Source organism: Penicillium subrubescens (genome assembly GCF_028828155.1).
Source record: "Penicillium subrubescens strain IBT 31985 chromosome Unknown utg000007l_segment0_segment0, whole genome shotgun sequence".
NCBI lineage: Eukaryota > Fungi > Ascomycota > Eurotiomycetes > Eurotiales > Aspergillaceae > Penicillium > Penicillium subrubescens.
In genome coordinates, this window is record NW_026643157.1 from 1,317,877 (window position 1) to 1,333,925 (window position 16,049).

General features: G+C 51.0%; 8 protein-coding genes across 8 annotated transcripts; 3 read left to right on the top strand and 5 right to left on the bottom strand.

The window, feature by feature from the left end:
- Nucleotides 1–229: 229 nt before the first annotated feature.
- N7473_010239 (uncharacterized protein) lies at nt 230–2,872 on the bottom strand (the record flags this gene model as incomplete). Its single annotated transcript, XM_057156178.1, has 5 exons — nt 230–496; nt 576–860; nt 918–1,060; nt 1,160–2,566; nt 2,824–2,872. 5 exons carry the CDS (start codon nt 2,870–2,872, stop codon nt 230–232), a joined length of 2,151 nt encoding a protein of 716 aa, XP_057004833.1.
- N7473_010240 (uncharacterized protein) lies at nt 2,871–3,170 on the top strand (the record flags this gene model as incomplete). The annotated part of the gene is made up of 1 exon (XM_057156179.1): nt 2,871–3,170. The coding sequence occupies one exon, from the start codon at nt 2,871–2,873 to the stop codon at nt 3,168–3,170; it is 300 nt and encodes a 99-aa protein (XP_057004834.1).
- A 967-nt stretch (nt 3,171–4,137) lies between these two features.
- On the bottom strand, nt 4,138–5,409 carry N7473_010241 (uncharacterized protein; the record flags this gene model as incomplete). Its single annotated transcript, XM_057156180.1, has 1 exon — nt 4,138–5,409. One exon carries the CDS (start codon nt 5,407–5,409, stop codon nt 4,138–4,140), a length of 1,272 nt encoding a protein of 423 aa, XP_057004835.1.
- Nucleotides 5,410–6,916: 1,507 nt separating this feature from the next.
- N7473_010242 (uncharacterized protein) lies at nt 6,917–7,354 on the top strand (the record flags this gene model as incomplete). The annotated part of the gene is made up of 1 exon (XM_057156181.1): nt 6,917–7,354. One exon carries the CDS (start codon nt 6,917–6,919, stop codon nt 7,352–7,354), a length of 438 nt encoding a protein of 145 aa, XP_057004836.1.
- Nucleotides 7,355–7,922: 568 nt separating this feature from the next.
- Nucleotides 7,923–8,711, top strand: N7473_010243 (uncharacterized protein). The gene is made up of 3 exons (XM_057156182.1): nt 7,923–8,078; nt 8,154–8,500; nt 8,600–8,711. The coding sequence occupies exons 1-3, from the start codon at nt 8,009–8,011 to the stop codon at nt 8,648–8,650; spliced, it is 468 nt and encodes a 155-aa protein (XP_057004837.1). The 5' UTR covers nt 7,923–8,008; the 3' UTR covers nt 8,651–8,711.
- A 97-nt stretch (nt 8,712–8,808) lies between these two features.
- N7473_010244 (uncharacterized protein) lies at nt 8,809–9,336 on the bottom strand (the record flags this gene model as incomplete). Its single annotated transcript, XM_057156183.1, has 3 exons — nt 8,809–8,907; nt 8,970–9,119; nt 9,208–9,336. 3 exons carry the CDS (start codon nt 9,334–9,336, stop codon nt 8,809–8,811), a joined length of 378 nt encoding a protein of 125 aa, XP_057004838.1.
- A 471-nt stretch (nt 9,337–9,807) lies between these two features.
- N7473_010245 (uncharacterized protein) lies at nt 9,808–10,848 on the bottom strand (the record flags this gene model as incomplete). The annotated part of the gene is made up of 1 exon (XM_057156184.1): nt 9,808–10,848. The coding sequence occupies one exon, from the start codon at nt 10,846–10,848 to the stop codon at nt 9,808–9,810; it is 1,041 nt and encodes a 346-aa protein (XP_057004839.1).
- Nucleotides 10,849–12,386: 1,538 nt separating this feature from the next.
- Nucleotides 12,387–14,764, bottom strand: N7473_010246 (nonhemolytic phospholipases C family protein; the record flags this gene model as incomplete). Its single annotated transcript, XM_057156185.1, has 8 exons — nt 12,387–12,989; nt 13,045–13,247; nt 13,321–13,431; nt 13,495–13,881; nt 13,940–14,063; nt 14,118–14,382; nt 14,473–14,555; nt 14,642–14,764. 8 exons carry the CDS (start codon nt 14,762–14,764, stop codon nt 12,387–12,389), a joined length of 1,899 nt encoding a protein of 632 aa, XP_057004840.1.
- Nucleotides 14,765–16,049: the final 1,285 nt, after the last annotated feature.

The following is a 16,049-nucleotide window of genomic DNA, read 5'->3' on the forward strand; positions in this document are numbered from 1 at the left end:
ATATGAATACGCATTTGACATGGATACTACGAAATCTTGTCTTGTCGAATGAGATACCCCTTGGTGATGATACATTCGGAAGCATTTCAAATTCCGAGAGTATTTGTGCGCACCGCTAGCTATGTACTGCGTAATTGACATCCACATCGTAATATCATCATCGTGTACATTCCCACTCATGCATCAATCAAATCATAACGCAACCAGATCAAATCCTCAAAGTCTGAGATCAATAGTCCACAGTCCGCGCGCGAATATGCTCAACCATCGGCGCGGGTAGATCATCTGGATTAACCAGGCCCAGAGCCAGCAGGTCAGACCAGAAGAACATAGCCCGGTCCTGGGCATATGCCAAGTAATCAAAAGCTTCCTCCTCCTCATCAACATCGGGGTCAACAGGCGGCGTCTTGTGCTCTTCATTGCCTGTTGTATGTTCCCCATTGCCAGACGCAGCTGCCATCTCAGCAATGCCTTCGTCCATACCCGGCACTTTAGCCTGCACGATACCCCCACGCGATCCACTGTGCCGAGTTGATGACACGCCACAAGCGGGTCTGGCGCATGAGGTATCTCACCTGAGACTCAAGCTCATCCTCGCCAGAAGCCTCGAGCTGCTGTCCAGGGGGACCTTCCGGACCATCGTCAAGGTTCAAGGGGGTGATAGCGGTGGTTGAACGACCACCGCGCATGAACGGGGTAGCGGAGGGGGTAGCTAAAGGCGAAGTGGGAGCGCCCGGAATGGCGGGACGGTGAGTCAGATATGTGGCTACAAATCGGTGCTGCTCCTCTGGTGTAGGGTAGAGGCGGTTGTTGCAAGCCCATGGGATTTCCTCGTCATGGTAATTGTAGCACCACTCAGTCTAGGGAAGATTAGACAATGCAATTTGACTCAATAGGATCTTGTGTCGAATACTTACAAAGTGATTGGCAAATTCTAGACCAGGGGTGTTGGCCGAGGAATACTCGAAGTCAATGACAACAAGCTGCTTGTGCTCATTGGCAGGCAGAAGGAGGGGGACTGCGTAGCAGGTTCCATCCGAAGGAGATTGCCATATTGAGTCTATTCAACATTGTTAGCATCCTGAAACCGACGTTAAGAACGAGTAGGGATGCAATCATACATCGTTGTGCGCAAAGACAAGCTGCCGCTTGATCTCACTGATACCACCACAGCTGGCAATCAGCCACACCCGGTAACTGTCCACAGCCTTGCGGAATATCGCCCATGGCACACCACAAACATAGCCTCGCCGACGCCAGGGTTCCGTGGTCGCCTTTTCCTCATTATGCGGAGACCCAAGCTCCTTGTCTAACCAAGTGGTCACTTGTTCACAGCGATCTACCCACTTATCCCAATTCTTGAAAATAACGGGACCACCTTCACGCTCCTCTTCAAGAAGCTCAATGCCATCGTGAAGCTCTCGCATCCGCTTAGCAATCTGCTTGGCTGTCTCAGGAAGCCGGAGTTCTCGCGGTGTCAGCGGACGAGCTTCGAAGAACTCTTCAAACCGGCCGTTGAGGAATGTTCCCAAAACACGGGGTCCAATGTTCTTGCGGCCCAAGCGGCGCAAGATCTGCAACTCCTTCTCGCGATCGATCAAATGATCAACCTGCGGACCGTAGATGCGCAGTAACAGCTTTGGGGGGGGCCTTCTTGAGACCAATGGGCCAGATCCGTTGTTGGTCTTTGGATGAGCAGGCAGCTGCTTGGGTGGCTCGACCACATAGACCGCATTGGTCAGAGCACCACTGAGACGAATGACTCTAATATCTCCAGCCGCCTCCATTGGCACTTTACGCCAGCCCCTGAGTTGCATGGTGTGTGCAATACGCACAATCTCCGTCTTAAATGTCAACCAGGCTTCCTGGTCTTTTAGACGTTTTGAGCAGGTGCTACTCTCCATGCTCTCCTCCTCTGCCGCACCGCCCGTATAAGCGAGGGTCTTTGAATTGTCAAGAACGGCTTCTACGCTGGGCACAGGGGCCTCAATGTCGGTAACATCAGACTCCGAGGCAGATCCACGACGCAGGCCCTTAGGACGCCGGCGCACTGCTCGCTTAATGGGCTGGAGAGACGATAGGCCGTCCCCGGGACGCGCACCCGAATACTGAAAAAGGATCCTCTCTAGCTTGTCGAGCGAAAAGGTACTCTCTGAGCATTGCGGTGCTTCATCTACCGAATCTTCAGACTCGCGAGCAGCGTCTGTAGCACTAGATGCTGCCTCAGCACGACGCGCCTTGCGGTTCTTGCGTCTGACCTTCTCATGTTGCAGCCACTCTGACACCTGGTGGAACAAACTCATCTGGGGATCTTCCTCTGTTTTGGGAGTTTGCTCAGAGTCATCTGCAACCGAAGCATCATGCTTGGTGCTTGACTGGCTGCTCAACGCAGAAGGCATTGACGAAAGTGGCTGGATTGGGGGTCTTGCGGTTACTTTGGCCACGGGTGCGCGGTACTGCTTGAGAGATGTCCCGTCAAGCGGGGAGGCCGGGCCGGGTCCACTTGCGTGCAAGGCCTTGCGCAACGAAGGAATGTTCAAACCAGTTCCCGAGATAGGAGTAATTTCTACCGGAGATTAGTCAATGGAAATAGAGCGCGTAGGACCGAAGAACGAGGTGCATATAGAGGTAGATGGCGACGTCACAACCTGTCCGCTGTCCGATATGGACAATTGGAGGACCACTCAGGGGCACGTGGAATTGATACAGATATGATGATGGTTTAGAACAAATAGAAGGTCGCATAGGCAAAGCAGTAAACTTTTACGTGTACACCAAGAGATCGAAGATCAACGAAGCAGAGGGAAGAAGAGCGGAGCCTACCTGCTACTTTGGTGTCGGGACCAGCGTGGTCCTCGGTGAAAGACGGCATGTGCTTTCAGGGAGACCGTCCCGAAGCCCGCGAACGCGAAGTGGTGGTCAAGACGTTAGAAATGGAGCACCAGACCAGATGCCAGAGTGTCTATCAGGGCAGACGAGCGCGTCTCAACAAAGCTGAAATGGAATTGCCAGAAGATGGTCTGATGCGACAGGTCGTGGAGGCGGGGGGATTTTTGGTGCCCCAGAAAAACCGCTGGGCAAGCGAACGGAAACGTCCCAGACTCTCAGCGGTCAGGGACGACGGTCCTTGGATAATGGATATGCAGCCGAAACCCCAGCCAAACAGGTGAGACGCAAGTGTGTGAACCCGCGATAAGCAGTACAAGCACTGATTGCAATGAGTCCACGGAATTATTTCAGGACACGCGAGCTCGATGCGCAAAGGGGAGTAGCCTAGAAAAAAAGAGTGGCGAAAAAGTGCGCTTATCGGGAGGCTCAGGTGACCCCATTACGGGCCTGGTGGATCTGGCAGTCAAAAGGTTCCCGGTGCCAGATCTGGTCTTAACTGGACTGAACTGGTCGCCGTCTCCTAATCGAGAAGCACAAAAGGCTTGGCCCTGGCTCAAAGACAACGTACGACCCGTGATAAGGGTGGCCTCGGTTCATTTCCACATCCCGGGCAGCCATGGTCGCAATTGGAGCTATTGCAGCCAGTTGTTTTCAGAGCTGATAGGGCCACATTGTTGATGCATCTGTCGTGTCCAGCCCCGTTGCTGGGGCTTGGACAAGAGTGTTATAGTACGTCATCTAGGTCTGGAAGTATCGATACAGGTCGCAATGGCTTTGATTTTGGGTTTGTGTGTATGTCGCGTGTGGGATGGTTGATTGTGTTATCAAGTAGGTTGGTGAGAGTCTATTGGGAGATAGCGGAACGGTCCAGTACGGGTGGCATTGGGGCTGTGGAGCCGCCTGTAAGCGAAACATAACTGGGGAAGGCCCTCCTGGATGTCAGTGCCCGGATGTTAACATGTCGTCAAGTCAAGCTGTGAGACTCTCATGACGACTCAGCTGGCGAAGAAAATATGATGGGGGAAAAAAAAGAGATGGAAAAGGCTGTGCACGAGGGGCAGGACTTGCAGAGGCGCTTGCCCATTTTACCTTACGGCGATAACGCCATACGTACATGGATGGACACCCGATTGTTCAGGCCGACATCGCAAGAGTGAAGCGTAGGCAGGTGCATGATACGCGAGGTGAGATAATAGTTTAGTACAGATAATGAAGGAAATGCCAGACAGGTATGCTTATTTAATATTATCATAATTCATATAAAGGGGTATTGAGTCCTGGGAATAGTATACTGCGTTGCGTGAATTGTATCCGACCCTCGTCGTCGTCATCAAAGTTGCGAATGCTATAATGCAGCCAATTCTGCATCTTCCCTTCGCTATTCATATCAGACGAGACACTGAATTCCCAAACACGATTCCGGGATGGAGGGATACAGTCTGGTTCCTTGAGAAACCGGCTGACTTCCAATGGCTGCTCACTCGCCACACTAGGGTTCTCCTCCAGAGCCACGATAACTGCGATCACATGAGCAGCAGGTCCACACATAAACAGCCCTTGCGCTGGCGGAGCTTCTTCCATCATAAGTCTGATGGCTTGACGCCGCAGTTGAGGAAAGCGGCATTTAAGCGCAGTGATAAAGAGCGGGAGAAAGACTCCCATTTCGAACATGAAGGGTGGTTGTGTGCCGTCTGGATTTCGGGTCGCTGCAATGGCTGTGGTCGCATATTCGAGGATTTTTTGGAACTCAAGTTCGTGTTCATCATATGCGGCTTGATCAGTATCGAGGATGGTTTCAATTTCGATAAGAACACTTGTATAGGTCATGAGAAGAAGGGCGCTTGCGCCGTCGACGGTACCAATGGCGTCTTGGGAGTCGGATGTATCCGAAGATTTGAAAGACATGAAAAGTCGGTGCCAACGATCAAGTTGTCGTCTTAGATGATCGCGTTGAGTCTCGAGTGCAAGAACCTGGTATTTGCGGCTCGCCGCTGCTTGTTTCCAATGACACTTTGTAGCATTATCCAGGGTCTTCATTTCAGCAACAATCCCACAGAGGACGTTTCTGGCTTCGTCAATAGACACAAAGCGCCCACTGGGAACAGTCATATTGAGGTCCCAGTTTTCATTGAGAGTTCCATCATTGATGAAGACCCATGTGCCTATGCGACGAAAGATTGGCGTAAGAGTGGTGATCCAGGGCCCACGGTCGGCATTGATCAGGAGCTGGGCTCCCTGTTTGTATAACCCCAAAGCCGCTTTTCGATTCCCCTGGAGAAGCTCGATTGCAATGAACAAAATACAGCTGATTAAAGACACTCCCAAATTTGCAGTGCCTTGGTTGATCCGCTGCTGTAAGACGGCCAGGGAGCGCGAATACCACACCAGTGCCTCGCGGTGGGTTTGACTTCGTACCACCGCTGGGGCATTGATAAGCCAGAACGGGGGTGTTTCGTGAAGAGGTGGACGTTCGTAGAGTGCACTGAGTGATATGATCGCATCCCACACCGCAGGCTCCATGCGACAAGTCTGCAGGACACAGCCTCTCCAAAACGCAAGATCGAGATCGCCGGACAGTAATGGGCTTGCCCGGTGAAAGTAGAACTCAAAGGCACGTCTTTCTCGCCATCCTGCCTGCTGCTCCCTCCATGGAGCATATGAGATGGGTACATGTGTGGGAAGATGACCCAAAGGCTGAGTGGATGCATCGAATAACTCGGTGGGTGTTGACCGAGATGTTGCCGCGTAACTGCACTGGCGACCTGTGCTGGTGCATCTCACGCAATGCGGTTTTTCTTCCCCACAGCGCACTCGGCGGATTCTGGTTTGCAATTGTCAGATGCATGCTCACTTGGGCATCAAGCAGTAGAAATCTTGCGATCAATTACGGACTTGCAGGTATGGCAGCCCGTTTTAGACTTGGTTCCACCGATCCGCCCGGATTGCCGAGAGGAGGCAGGCATGACGATTCTCGAGAACCAGCAGGCTCAATAACTGCTGCAACTCTCCCATTGATCCACAATGATGAGGATGCACCGCGTGCCCGTAAGCCGCGACTTGTGGACCAGGAGAGAAGTGTGTGGGGCCAGACGGGAGACTTTAAGTCCGCCACTAAACCCGATCCTCGGCCATTGGCTAGCTTGCGAACTAACAGAATGGAGCCGCTTTTGATACTCCAACGTCGAAGAGCACAAGCAAATCCTCAAAAGGTTCTTTCCATGATTCGGATGCTTCAAGTCGATTCTCAAATATGCCAGAGCCCAATCGAAGTAGCAGTCTCATGTAGCAGTGGCCTTGGTCCCCAGAGACTTCAGTCCTAAGAATTTCATGGTGGACATCACATTGCAGTTGCTCGAGCAAGGTCAAACCCACTCGGCTTCGGTGGGGATTTCGAGGATGGTTATTTCGTGCCAGAAATCTGCAATGCTCAAACGAGGATATAGAATCCTTTGGATTGGGAATTGGCGGTGTGGCAATCGGAGTATTGGGACTCGGGGCGATGTGCAGGTCTAGAATGCTCTATCAGCAAGGATCGGTAGAGAGATTCTCGAATGCTGCGCTTGATGTACTGCTAAGTGATTCGCGAGCCATATGTTGAGACATGAACGACAATACATCAAGGCAAAGTAAACGTTCATCTGTAAAGACTGATAGTAACGTCTGGTCAGTTCCAATATCTTAGACGGAAGCTTGATGCTTCAGTCTATCGTCACCATGAGATTTCATTTAGAAAGAAGTTTCCGGATGAGCGTAGCCTTGAATGTAAAACTGTAGAAGCGCTGCCTGGGGGTTCTCTGAGGCCTCAGATTCACGATACTTAAACGGCCTTTCTCTCTCTTCCGCTCTCTCCTCCTACTCTCACCATTCACTCCACGTACACATTTTACGAGTACGGCAATCCCACACAAACAGATCCTCGTCACAGCCCAACCACATCAGCCATTACAATGAGAGTCGAGCGCCACCCCGACGTTGTCGCTAATCCTCGCCACATGAGTCAGGCCGGCCACCTTCAAAAACAGGAAACATGTCACTGATATCCTTTTCACAGCGACCCAACGCCACCAGCGTGATTGTGGCCGTGTGCCGGCCTCTTCGGGCTGGTCAACAAAGCCTTTGGACTCTGATGTTGGAGAACAAATATGAATACTGTGTGTACCATCCTCCACGGTTCTTCGGGCGCGATGTTTACAACGGTTCCCTTCTAGTTCCGTGGGGAAAGATCCATTGCGGATCTATCCCAAACAGGGACCTCGGTCATGCCATCAGATTGATCGATGAGATGATGCAAGGCCCGTTGGTTCCTGGCGATAACAGCCCGGACTGGGTGGCCAGCAATTTGTCTAAGCTGTCCTCCTCATGCTCGCTAGACCTCGATTTCGGGGTCGCAGAGAGCCTCCGATTCAAAAAGGGCGAGCGACTGCCTGGACTTTCGGATGGTACCGGCTCCAAGAAGAAGCCTTGAAGTTACTGCCTTGTCCATGGAGGAAGACTGAAGGGCCATCATGGCCGTGATACAACTTCATTTTGCCTGGTTGGCACCATCAGGTTTCATCAAAATTCGACGAAGGACATCATTCTTGTCAAGTACTTCTTCGTTGAAGCTGATTCATAGATGAAAACAATGTGAATCTCTGACCATTCAATTAATCCTTATTTCTCCGCGTAGCTACTTTCTGTAGTGGGACCAATCAGACACCCGCTGACCTGCAGATCTATAAAATCAAAAACTCAACCAATAAACACAGCCCATGTTAGATCGTATCCGGCTGAAGGCTGCCTGCAGATTAATACGAATCAGCTCTCGGCACACTCTCCCCATTCACTCCCAATTGCGAGACATTCGTAAGAACGGACCTGCCGATCCCCCGCCAATATACACTATCCCCGGTGCCAAGCAACCCTCGACCGGCGATGTGGAGCTGCCGCTGAGACATCGTCAGTCGGGTGCTGCAAAAACAGGGTCTCGTGGCCGATCCTATAATTAGTGGTCCGACTTCGTTGTATCTGTGACACCGGTCTTCTCCGGCTATAAAAATCAGAAGGTTGCCTCTCTAGTTCTGTCTCTTAATCAAGTCTATTTTCCTCCATCATTTCCAGATACAAAAAATACCACACAATGAAGTTCACCGGTGCCATTGTTGCCTCGCTACTCGCTACTAGCGCTGCTGCCTTCGATAAGTACCAACGTACATCTCCCCACACCCGCATATTGGATCACCAAGCTCGAGGATCTACCTACTCACTAACAACAATATGTCTAGCATGGGGTAAACGCGACTACGCCTGCGTCAACGTCTATCAAGGCATCCCGGACAACTCAACCGTGGCCCCCGGACAAACCGTGCACCTCCGCTTCAACCGAGCCCCGACAACACACTGCTCGGACCCGTTGGCCCAGTACCCCGGCAGCAACTACACAGTCTTCCTATACAACAACCCCGTGCGCAACTTGGACACCATCCACTTCGATGCGCAGATCAAGATCGCCGGCGACATTCCCGAGTCTGCTGGGAAGGTGGATGTTAAGATTCCCAAGAATCTACCTCAGGTGAAAGATGGGTCTGTCTGGTATTTGAGATTGAGTACTGCGTTGGTGACGGCTCCTCAGGTGAGTTTTATTCTTTTGCAGGTTTGCTCCTGTTGCTGCTGTGGTTTTAAGGCGTGGGTAGATCGAGGATTGGACTAGACTAATGCTGGTGAACGCTAGATGCCATCTCTGTACAACGCTGCCGGACCGTTTACGATTACCTCTACTTAGATAGACATGGATGACAGAGGAGGGGGAAAGATTGGAATCCAGACTGATGGCAGACGTGCTTAGAAGATATTCTTGTCATCTAAACAATTGATGCATATTGCCGGGATTCTTCATTAAGATTGTATTCTTCCTATCATCTTATGGCTTGCATTGTAGTCTCACAGCTTCTCGCTAGTAGAGCTTCGCACACCAGCGATACACTCAATCTCAACATCAGTACCCATCGGCAACGCCGCCACACAAACGCATGTACGCGCCTAATGAGTGCCATTAGCCAAACATGTAAATAATTCATTCAGGGAGAGCTCAGAAAACTTACCGGCATCGGGGCAGAAAAGAAAGTTGTATACACCTCGGTGACAGCAGCAAAGTCGCTCATGCTGGTGAGGAAAATGTTGCACTTGACCACATTATCCAAGCTTGTTCCTGCAGATTCCAGAACAGCGCGGAGGTTGGACATGATTTGTCTCTGTCCAGTGCATCAGTAAATGTTCACGGTCATTTGAAAGGTTGAGTGGACTGGAATCAGGCAGCTTGAGCCGGGGGGATATTCTCACAGTCCGATCTTGAATAGAGCCTTGCACGAGGGCACCAGTCTCGGGGTTACTGCCAATTTGACCGGAGCAGAAGACATAATCGCCCATCACGATAGCCTGGGACAGGAATGGGGGAGGGGCGGGGGGCATTGGGCGACTTGACGGCGGTCTTGGGGATAGACATGTTTGCGATTGTGATTATGGTGGACTTGAAGCTGGAGATGTTGAAGAGAATGAAATTGAGATCAATGAGGACCCGAAGTTCGAGGGTGATTGATAAGCGGTGGGAAGAATGGAGAATGCAGGTGACCCCAACTATTTATTAGTCATGGCGATGTTTCTGGAAGCCTAGGTGTTGCGGTTCCCCCCACCTAATCAGGTGGGATACGAAGGGATACGATTACGCGCGATCCTTAGACAGGAAAGCCACCCCCCATTGCCCCGCGATTCCCCGATGAGGTTGATAACAACCCATCCGGCTACTTTCGGTAGGTATACACCGAGATCATATCCTATATTGGGTATAGATTAAACAGAGCTATCTTTAATTCTAGGGAAATGCAGGAGTAACGTGGAAGCATCTCTGGCTCCTCCATGGACCATAATACAAGTTGGTGTAGACTACTCACGACGTTCCATACTCAACCGACTCTTCGCCAACACAAGCTGCATCAAACCCGCATTCGCCTCACACTCAATCCCCAACTCCCTCGCACGTCTCAAAATCCAACCATTAATATATTCAATTTCCGTCGCACGTCCCTTCCTTACATCCTCTCGCATACTACTCGAGTTTTCCGCCGTCTTGTCAATAGTATCTATCACAAGAGCCTCCAACGAAGAAACCGAGAACCGGTCATCACTCGGCAAATCTTTAAGTTCAGGCAAACTCCGAAACACCAAAGATATCTCCTGCAGAAGCCGTTGTATAAGAGGCTGTAAATCAGGATTCTCCTTGATCACCCCATTCCTCACATCAAGAATAGCCGTAAGCGGATTCAACACGCAGTTCGCGGCCAACTTAAACAGCTGATTCTGCAATAATTCCTTCCACGCTAATTCCTCGCAGCGCAGAATCGGTGATCGCAATAACGTATCAAGTAGAAATTGCGGATTCGCTCGTCTCGATCTTGTATCCATGTCCTCCTCAACATCCACGACTCCAATCGCCGCACGCCCATTCAATCCAGAAAGAATCGCCTCCGTCGGCGATCGCAGGTATACTCCATGCCGTATAATACCAAACATATACGTCGGCCGCCGAGCTTTATCAGTGAAAACCCGCTCATTCAAATCCTCAATCTGACCCATCCCATTTTGGAATAAACATACCGTCGATTGTGGGCCCAGTCGGTGCTGAATAGGTTGCAGGGCTGAGACGGTTGCGGAGGCTTTAACAGCGACGATTAGATTCTGGATTGGTTCTGAGGAGGTTGATTGGCTGAGTAGTTCGGCATCGAACCCGCCTTGTTCTTGGAGAGGCCCGTCTTCGTTGACGCGTAGGCCGAGGGTCCAGCCCTTGGAGGCGAATTCGTCGTATAGGTTCTTGCGGTGGATGAGGAGGTTCACGGGTGGGGGGTTAGGGAGGGCGCGGATTGAATGCGCGAGGAATGAACCGATGCTGCCGAGCCCGATGATGTGGATGGGATTTGAGCTGGGCATGGTGAAAGAGAGTTCAATTGATGTAGCTCATGGACTGAGGAGGTCAGGAGAGGACTGCTCTCGGGGCGTTCCTGGGGTGAAGAAGCTCTGACGCGGAGAAGAGTCGGAGTTCGCTGCGGGCGCCGATAAGATCCAAGATCCCGCCCCGCTCGGTTCCACGGATATAAGCTTCCATGTATAGCAATATCACAGTATGCAAAATATGTGTAATCAGAAGCTTTTCCCATCAAGCTAAATGGCAACACGAAGCCCAATCAACACGGTCCATAACATGGATGTCTTTGAAATCACACGTCCGTCCCGCAAACGTCCAATCGCATCATTGTTCCATCCACGTTGTCGAATCCTATTCCCATATCGTTATAATCGAATCACAACTGATCAGTCCGACGAGGGAGAATTCTAGAGATAAGTCAAATGATCAATTAAAGTGCCAAGAGAATTACCATACTCCCCGTCCCTGCCTGCCTGGTGTAGAAAAATGCAATAGAAATTGTTTGTCTCCTTTTCATCGTCTCAAGGTTATGACTGGTTTCCAGGTCAAACAATCAACTCCCCCCACCTCCGATGGCCTAGTTGGTATCCACCATAAATTGGTGAACCATAGGTGTGCCCTGGAGGAAAGGGCAAATAAAAGAAGAAAGTACTGGGCCAGTGTTGACGCTTCGAGCTCCACGGACGGCCGGGAACACCCCTAGGCGGGGGAGGTTCATTCTTTTTTTTAGATTTTGTAACAACAATATTTTTTAATTATAAGATTTATTTCAGGTAGTCACGAAATACTAGTTTAATTCTTTAAAAGCCTTTTTAATGGGGTGAGCAGGGTGAAAAAGGCTGTATCAGGCTGCATTAGGGACTGGCGATGTTTTTCGGTGTCCTGGGATGGCGATGCACTAACATGGAGGATGTATATAGGGGACGAGAAGGTTAAGGGTTCGATTCAAGGATGAGAAGAATATTTTCTATCGCGGTCGACGTAAGTGTCAAATGGAAATCAAGACTAAGCACAAACAAACTCATCCGTCAGATCGCGGAGCTTGGAATCGAGAACAACTTCTACATTCAGGCAATTGTCCGGGATCGTGCAAAGACTCGTCCGCAAAAGCCTCAAGCCACGAGACAAGAACAAAGAACAACCGAACCGCCTCAGGGAAGTGGTTCGCAAAGATCAAAAGGAAGTGGACGATTTGCGAGCCAAAGCTGTCTGTCTCCATTTGAGGTCGCGTTACCACTCGATCAGCAAGTCACCTACGGGTTTAAGCGAGTTTCTCTATATGAGTTCGGCATTTTTACAAGTACTACCTACTAGACAGAATCATTGAACATGCTCTGAATTTTTTTTTTTATTGGATTGATCATCTCTCCAGAGCCATAGGCTCTCGTAATGTAAGTAGCGCATCATATTGCTCCTTGCTTGAGCTAGCTCAGCCATGCAAATAAAACGAAGAAATATCGGGAAAGTCATGAGTAAAAGAGTAATGTGTGCCACCCATATGCATATGCGCTTAAGTATGCAGGCATCATCGTAAAAAGCGCTCTCATTTGTCGTGATAGGTAACGCTGAAGACCTTGAAACCCCCGTCCGGCACATGGTGCTGGGTTGCGATCTTGAGGGCACCGGCTTGATCCACGTCAATGTGTTGGTTACCATTGACGTACTGGACGGCATAACCCAGGCCATTGCCAAGGAAGGTGATACGGACAGGCTCAGCGTTCCGGGCCTGGTCGCTGTCCAGCAGGGCACCGCGAGCACCGAGCCAGCGGCCGTCGAGGGCACTAGAAATGGTGAAGATCTCACTCTCTTGATCCGCGGTGTAGTGGATCACCCAGCGCTGGGACTTGGCCTCGTGCTTCAGGGTAGCCGGGGTGACGGTCAAGTGGTCGCGCTTGCCGGAGTTGGTCAGCGCGGAGCCGCCCTTCTCGAGAACGAGGTATCGTCCCTCGGTCAGGTAGCCAACGACCTCCTTGAAGCCGTCCTCGAACCAGAGGGCGTTTGTGGAGTTTGCCTGCTGTTGGCCGTAGGGAACAGGGGGACGCGGTTCGCGGAACTTGGACTGGCATTGGGCTGAGCCGACGTAGTCACCCTTGCTATTGGTGATGGGAGTGTCGGCCTCGGGCAGGTAAGGAATGGACAGGTCGGGCTGAGAAGAAGTTAGTGTTCAGTGTCAAGTATATGGAAAGGCAGTCATCACATACGTTGTCCAGATCCAGGGCATTGACCAGGTTGGACATGTGGGCACGTCGCCACGGGACCATCTGGTCAGTCTGGATGCCCTTGTACCCACGAGCCGTGAGCCACTGCTCCACGAACAAGATCTGGGAGTTGTGATCGGCCCGCTCCGTGAAGACGCGGTTGCCGCGAGTCCAGGGCGAGATCATGTAGAAAGGAACCCGGAAACCTAGACAATCGAGCCAATTAGAGGTTCCCCTCGGGTAAATAGAACCGTGTAAATAGAACCGTTGTTGACATACCAGGTCCCACAAAGACGTCACCGAACACGCCCGTGGGGTCCTTCATCCATTCTCCAGGGGTACCCTGGGGCGAGTGGAAGGGAGCGACATGATCACCGAAACCACCAGTTTCTGTATTTCCTTATTAGCATACTCCATTTGGAATGTGGGCATACGAGCATTCATTATACTCACCATCGAAACTGATCATCAGGAGGGTAGAGGAGTACTTGGGGCTCTTGGTAACAGCATCAACGACCTGCTTCTGCAACCAGCCACCGTCCTTGGGCTGGTAGGGCGGGTGCTCGGACAGCTCGGTAGGCCCAACAATGAAGCTGACTTCGGGGAGAGAGCCATTGGCAGCGGCGGCGTAGAAGGCATCAAGACCCACGAAGGACATACCCTTCTTGGCGAGGGGAGAGTTCTGGCTTGCCTTCTGGAACTGATCGAACCAGGCCAAGGGGTTGTCGTCGAAGTTGTTGGTATCCTGGTAGAGCTGCCACGAGACACCCGCTTCCTCATAGAACTCGTAGACGGTCTTCCACTTCAGCGGGTAGCAGTTGATTCCGTTGCCGTCGCAGCCTGAACAGGGTTAGTTGAAATAGGCAACGAATAAGGGATCACCATCAGGATGACATACCGGGCATCTCGTTGTTGTCAATGTAAACACCACCCTGGCTGGGGTTTTGAGGGCTGCCAGGCACGTTGACGGAACCACTGACCAGGGTCACACGGTTAGGATTGGTCGAAGTGATTTGGGACTCCTGTTGTCTGATTAGCATGCATCACCTGATTCTGTAACAATGGCGAAGCTGTACCTGATACATGTCACCAGAGGTCCATCCCTCAGCAATGGCGAACTGGACGGGGATATCCTCGCGCTTGAAATAACCCCAGCTCCACGGAGTGTTGTTGCGTGCCCAGTGGTTGTTCAGACCGTGGTTGAGGGCAGCCTGGTTGTCGTGGTAGCCGTTGTCGCCGGCAGCCATACATTGGATCGCCTCATTTGAGTCACCTCCCTGGTATCCCAGGTACCAGGGGAGAAGGGACTTGGTGGCAGTTGACATGCTTGGCTCAACGACCCTATACAGAAAGCGGGTCAGCTCCGAGAGGTAATTCTTCTGGATAAAGAGACAGGCTGAACATGTTTCGATGTTATTTTGGAGCACTTACTGGTTCCAAACCGACTGCCCGTCGGAGTTGACCTGGACATTGGGGTCATCAAACCCACGGACACCGGCCATAGTGCCGAAGTACTATCCACGCATCTCAAGTTAGACCGCATCCCTGGTCACCATCACCACTCATAGTGGGGGATCAGTGTGAAAGAAGTGAGACTTACGGTATCCCATGCGCGATTCTCCTGCATGAAGATCACGACATGTTCGATATCGCGAAGGGACCCCGCAGTGACCGGGGAGCTCCCCAGCAGGACAGCGAGGGCAGTTCCGAGCAGCAACATCATGGTGATTGATGATGAGGTTGTTGATCGGAGGAAGGAAAGGAAGAGAGGTGGTGAAGAGGGGAAGAAGTCGAGAAAGCAGGGAAAACAATCTCCTTCTTTAAGACCTCACCAGTTCGGTGCGCATCGGGATGAACCGACTTAGGCGAAGGGTAGGGTTGCAGATGAAGAAGGAATCTTCGCACTTCGCACCGGAGACTAGTCGACTAGCTTAGATCTATAGATCCCGCGGTGAGGTTGGAGAGAGTTGAAGATGAAGATAGGAGTAGGGATTTACATTCCTCGGAGCTCCCCTTGAATCCAATCTGCGCTGCGGGGAGCCCCACGTGAGGGCGCCTTGGATGCTCATGACGCCGATTGATTCGGGTCTAGTCTAAGGGTTGGACCGCTCTAGTGGGGATTAGGAATAGCTTAAAAAGCACCTCAGGTCAGGGCCAGCTTGTTTATGTTCTGCGACACTTCCACGACGGGTGTTTCGAAGATGCGGTTGGCCGAGAAGTTGTCAAGTGGGGGGAAGATGAGGAGAAGGAGGGGGGGGGAATGATCGGAGGGGACCAAGCGGATCGGGAAGGGGAATCGAATCATAATGGACGAATAGAATGAAAGAGATTATCGAAGTAGTTAAATGGAATATTTACAATAATCCTATTTGAGAAGGTTGGCCCTATGCAACATTAAAAATACAGTGAGCGCTAAAGGTGATTTGTCAGTGATCACAGCAAATACCGTATTTGCATAACACCTGTATTCAAAATAAAATACGTATTCTCTTCATACTATCAACATTGCTGCATCAATCCCCCCCTCCCTGCGTTTAAATTTCTCTCCGACTTACACTGCATGAAGTTGGTAAGATGGCCGAGTTGGTCTAAGGCGTCAGGTTAAGGTCCACCTTAGCATAAATTCCTGATCTCGTTTACGGGGCGTGAGTTCGAATCTCACTCTTATCACTCATCTTCTCCCGCACCGAACAGGCGTGGATTGCTTTTTTGAAATGGAAACCTAGCCCCGCCAACTGGTGGATGGACCTATTGGATTTTGGTAGAACAGAAGACCATTGCACGTCCAAGAGGTCTTGATAATCACTACACTACTACTTGTACTAGGGACTCTACGCTGATTCCCCCGACAAACTACATTGGGATGGTAGACAAATATATATGTATTCACTGCGCTGAAACACTCTTTGTAATGAGTGTCGTTTTAGCAATTCATGAAAATGCAAATTGTCCTAGGACACCAGATCTATATCTAGATCGGGAGCTTCCACCAGAGTCAACATTCTACC

Coding starts and splice junctions, on each gene's coding strand:
- N7473_010243 (XM_057156182.1), top strand. CDS start 8,009: ATGAAGTTCACCGGTGCCATTGTTGCCTCGCTACTCGCTACTAGCGCT. Junction 8,079..8,153: donor TGCCTTCGATAAGTACCAAC/GTACATCTCCCC, acceptor CAATATGTCTAG/CATGGGGTAAACGCGACTAC. Junction 8,501..8,599: donor CGTTGGTGACGGCTCCTCAG/GTGAGTTTTATT, acceptor GGTGAACGCTAG/ATGCCATCTCTGTACAACGC.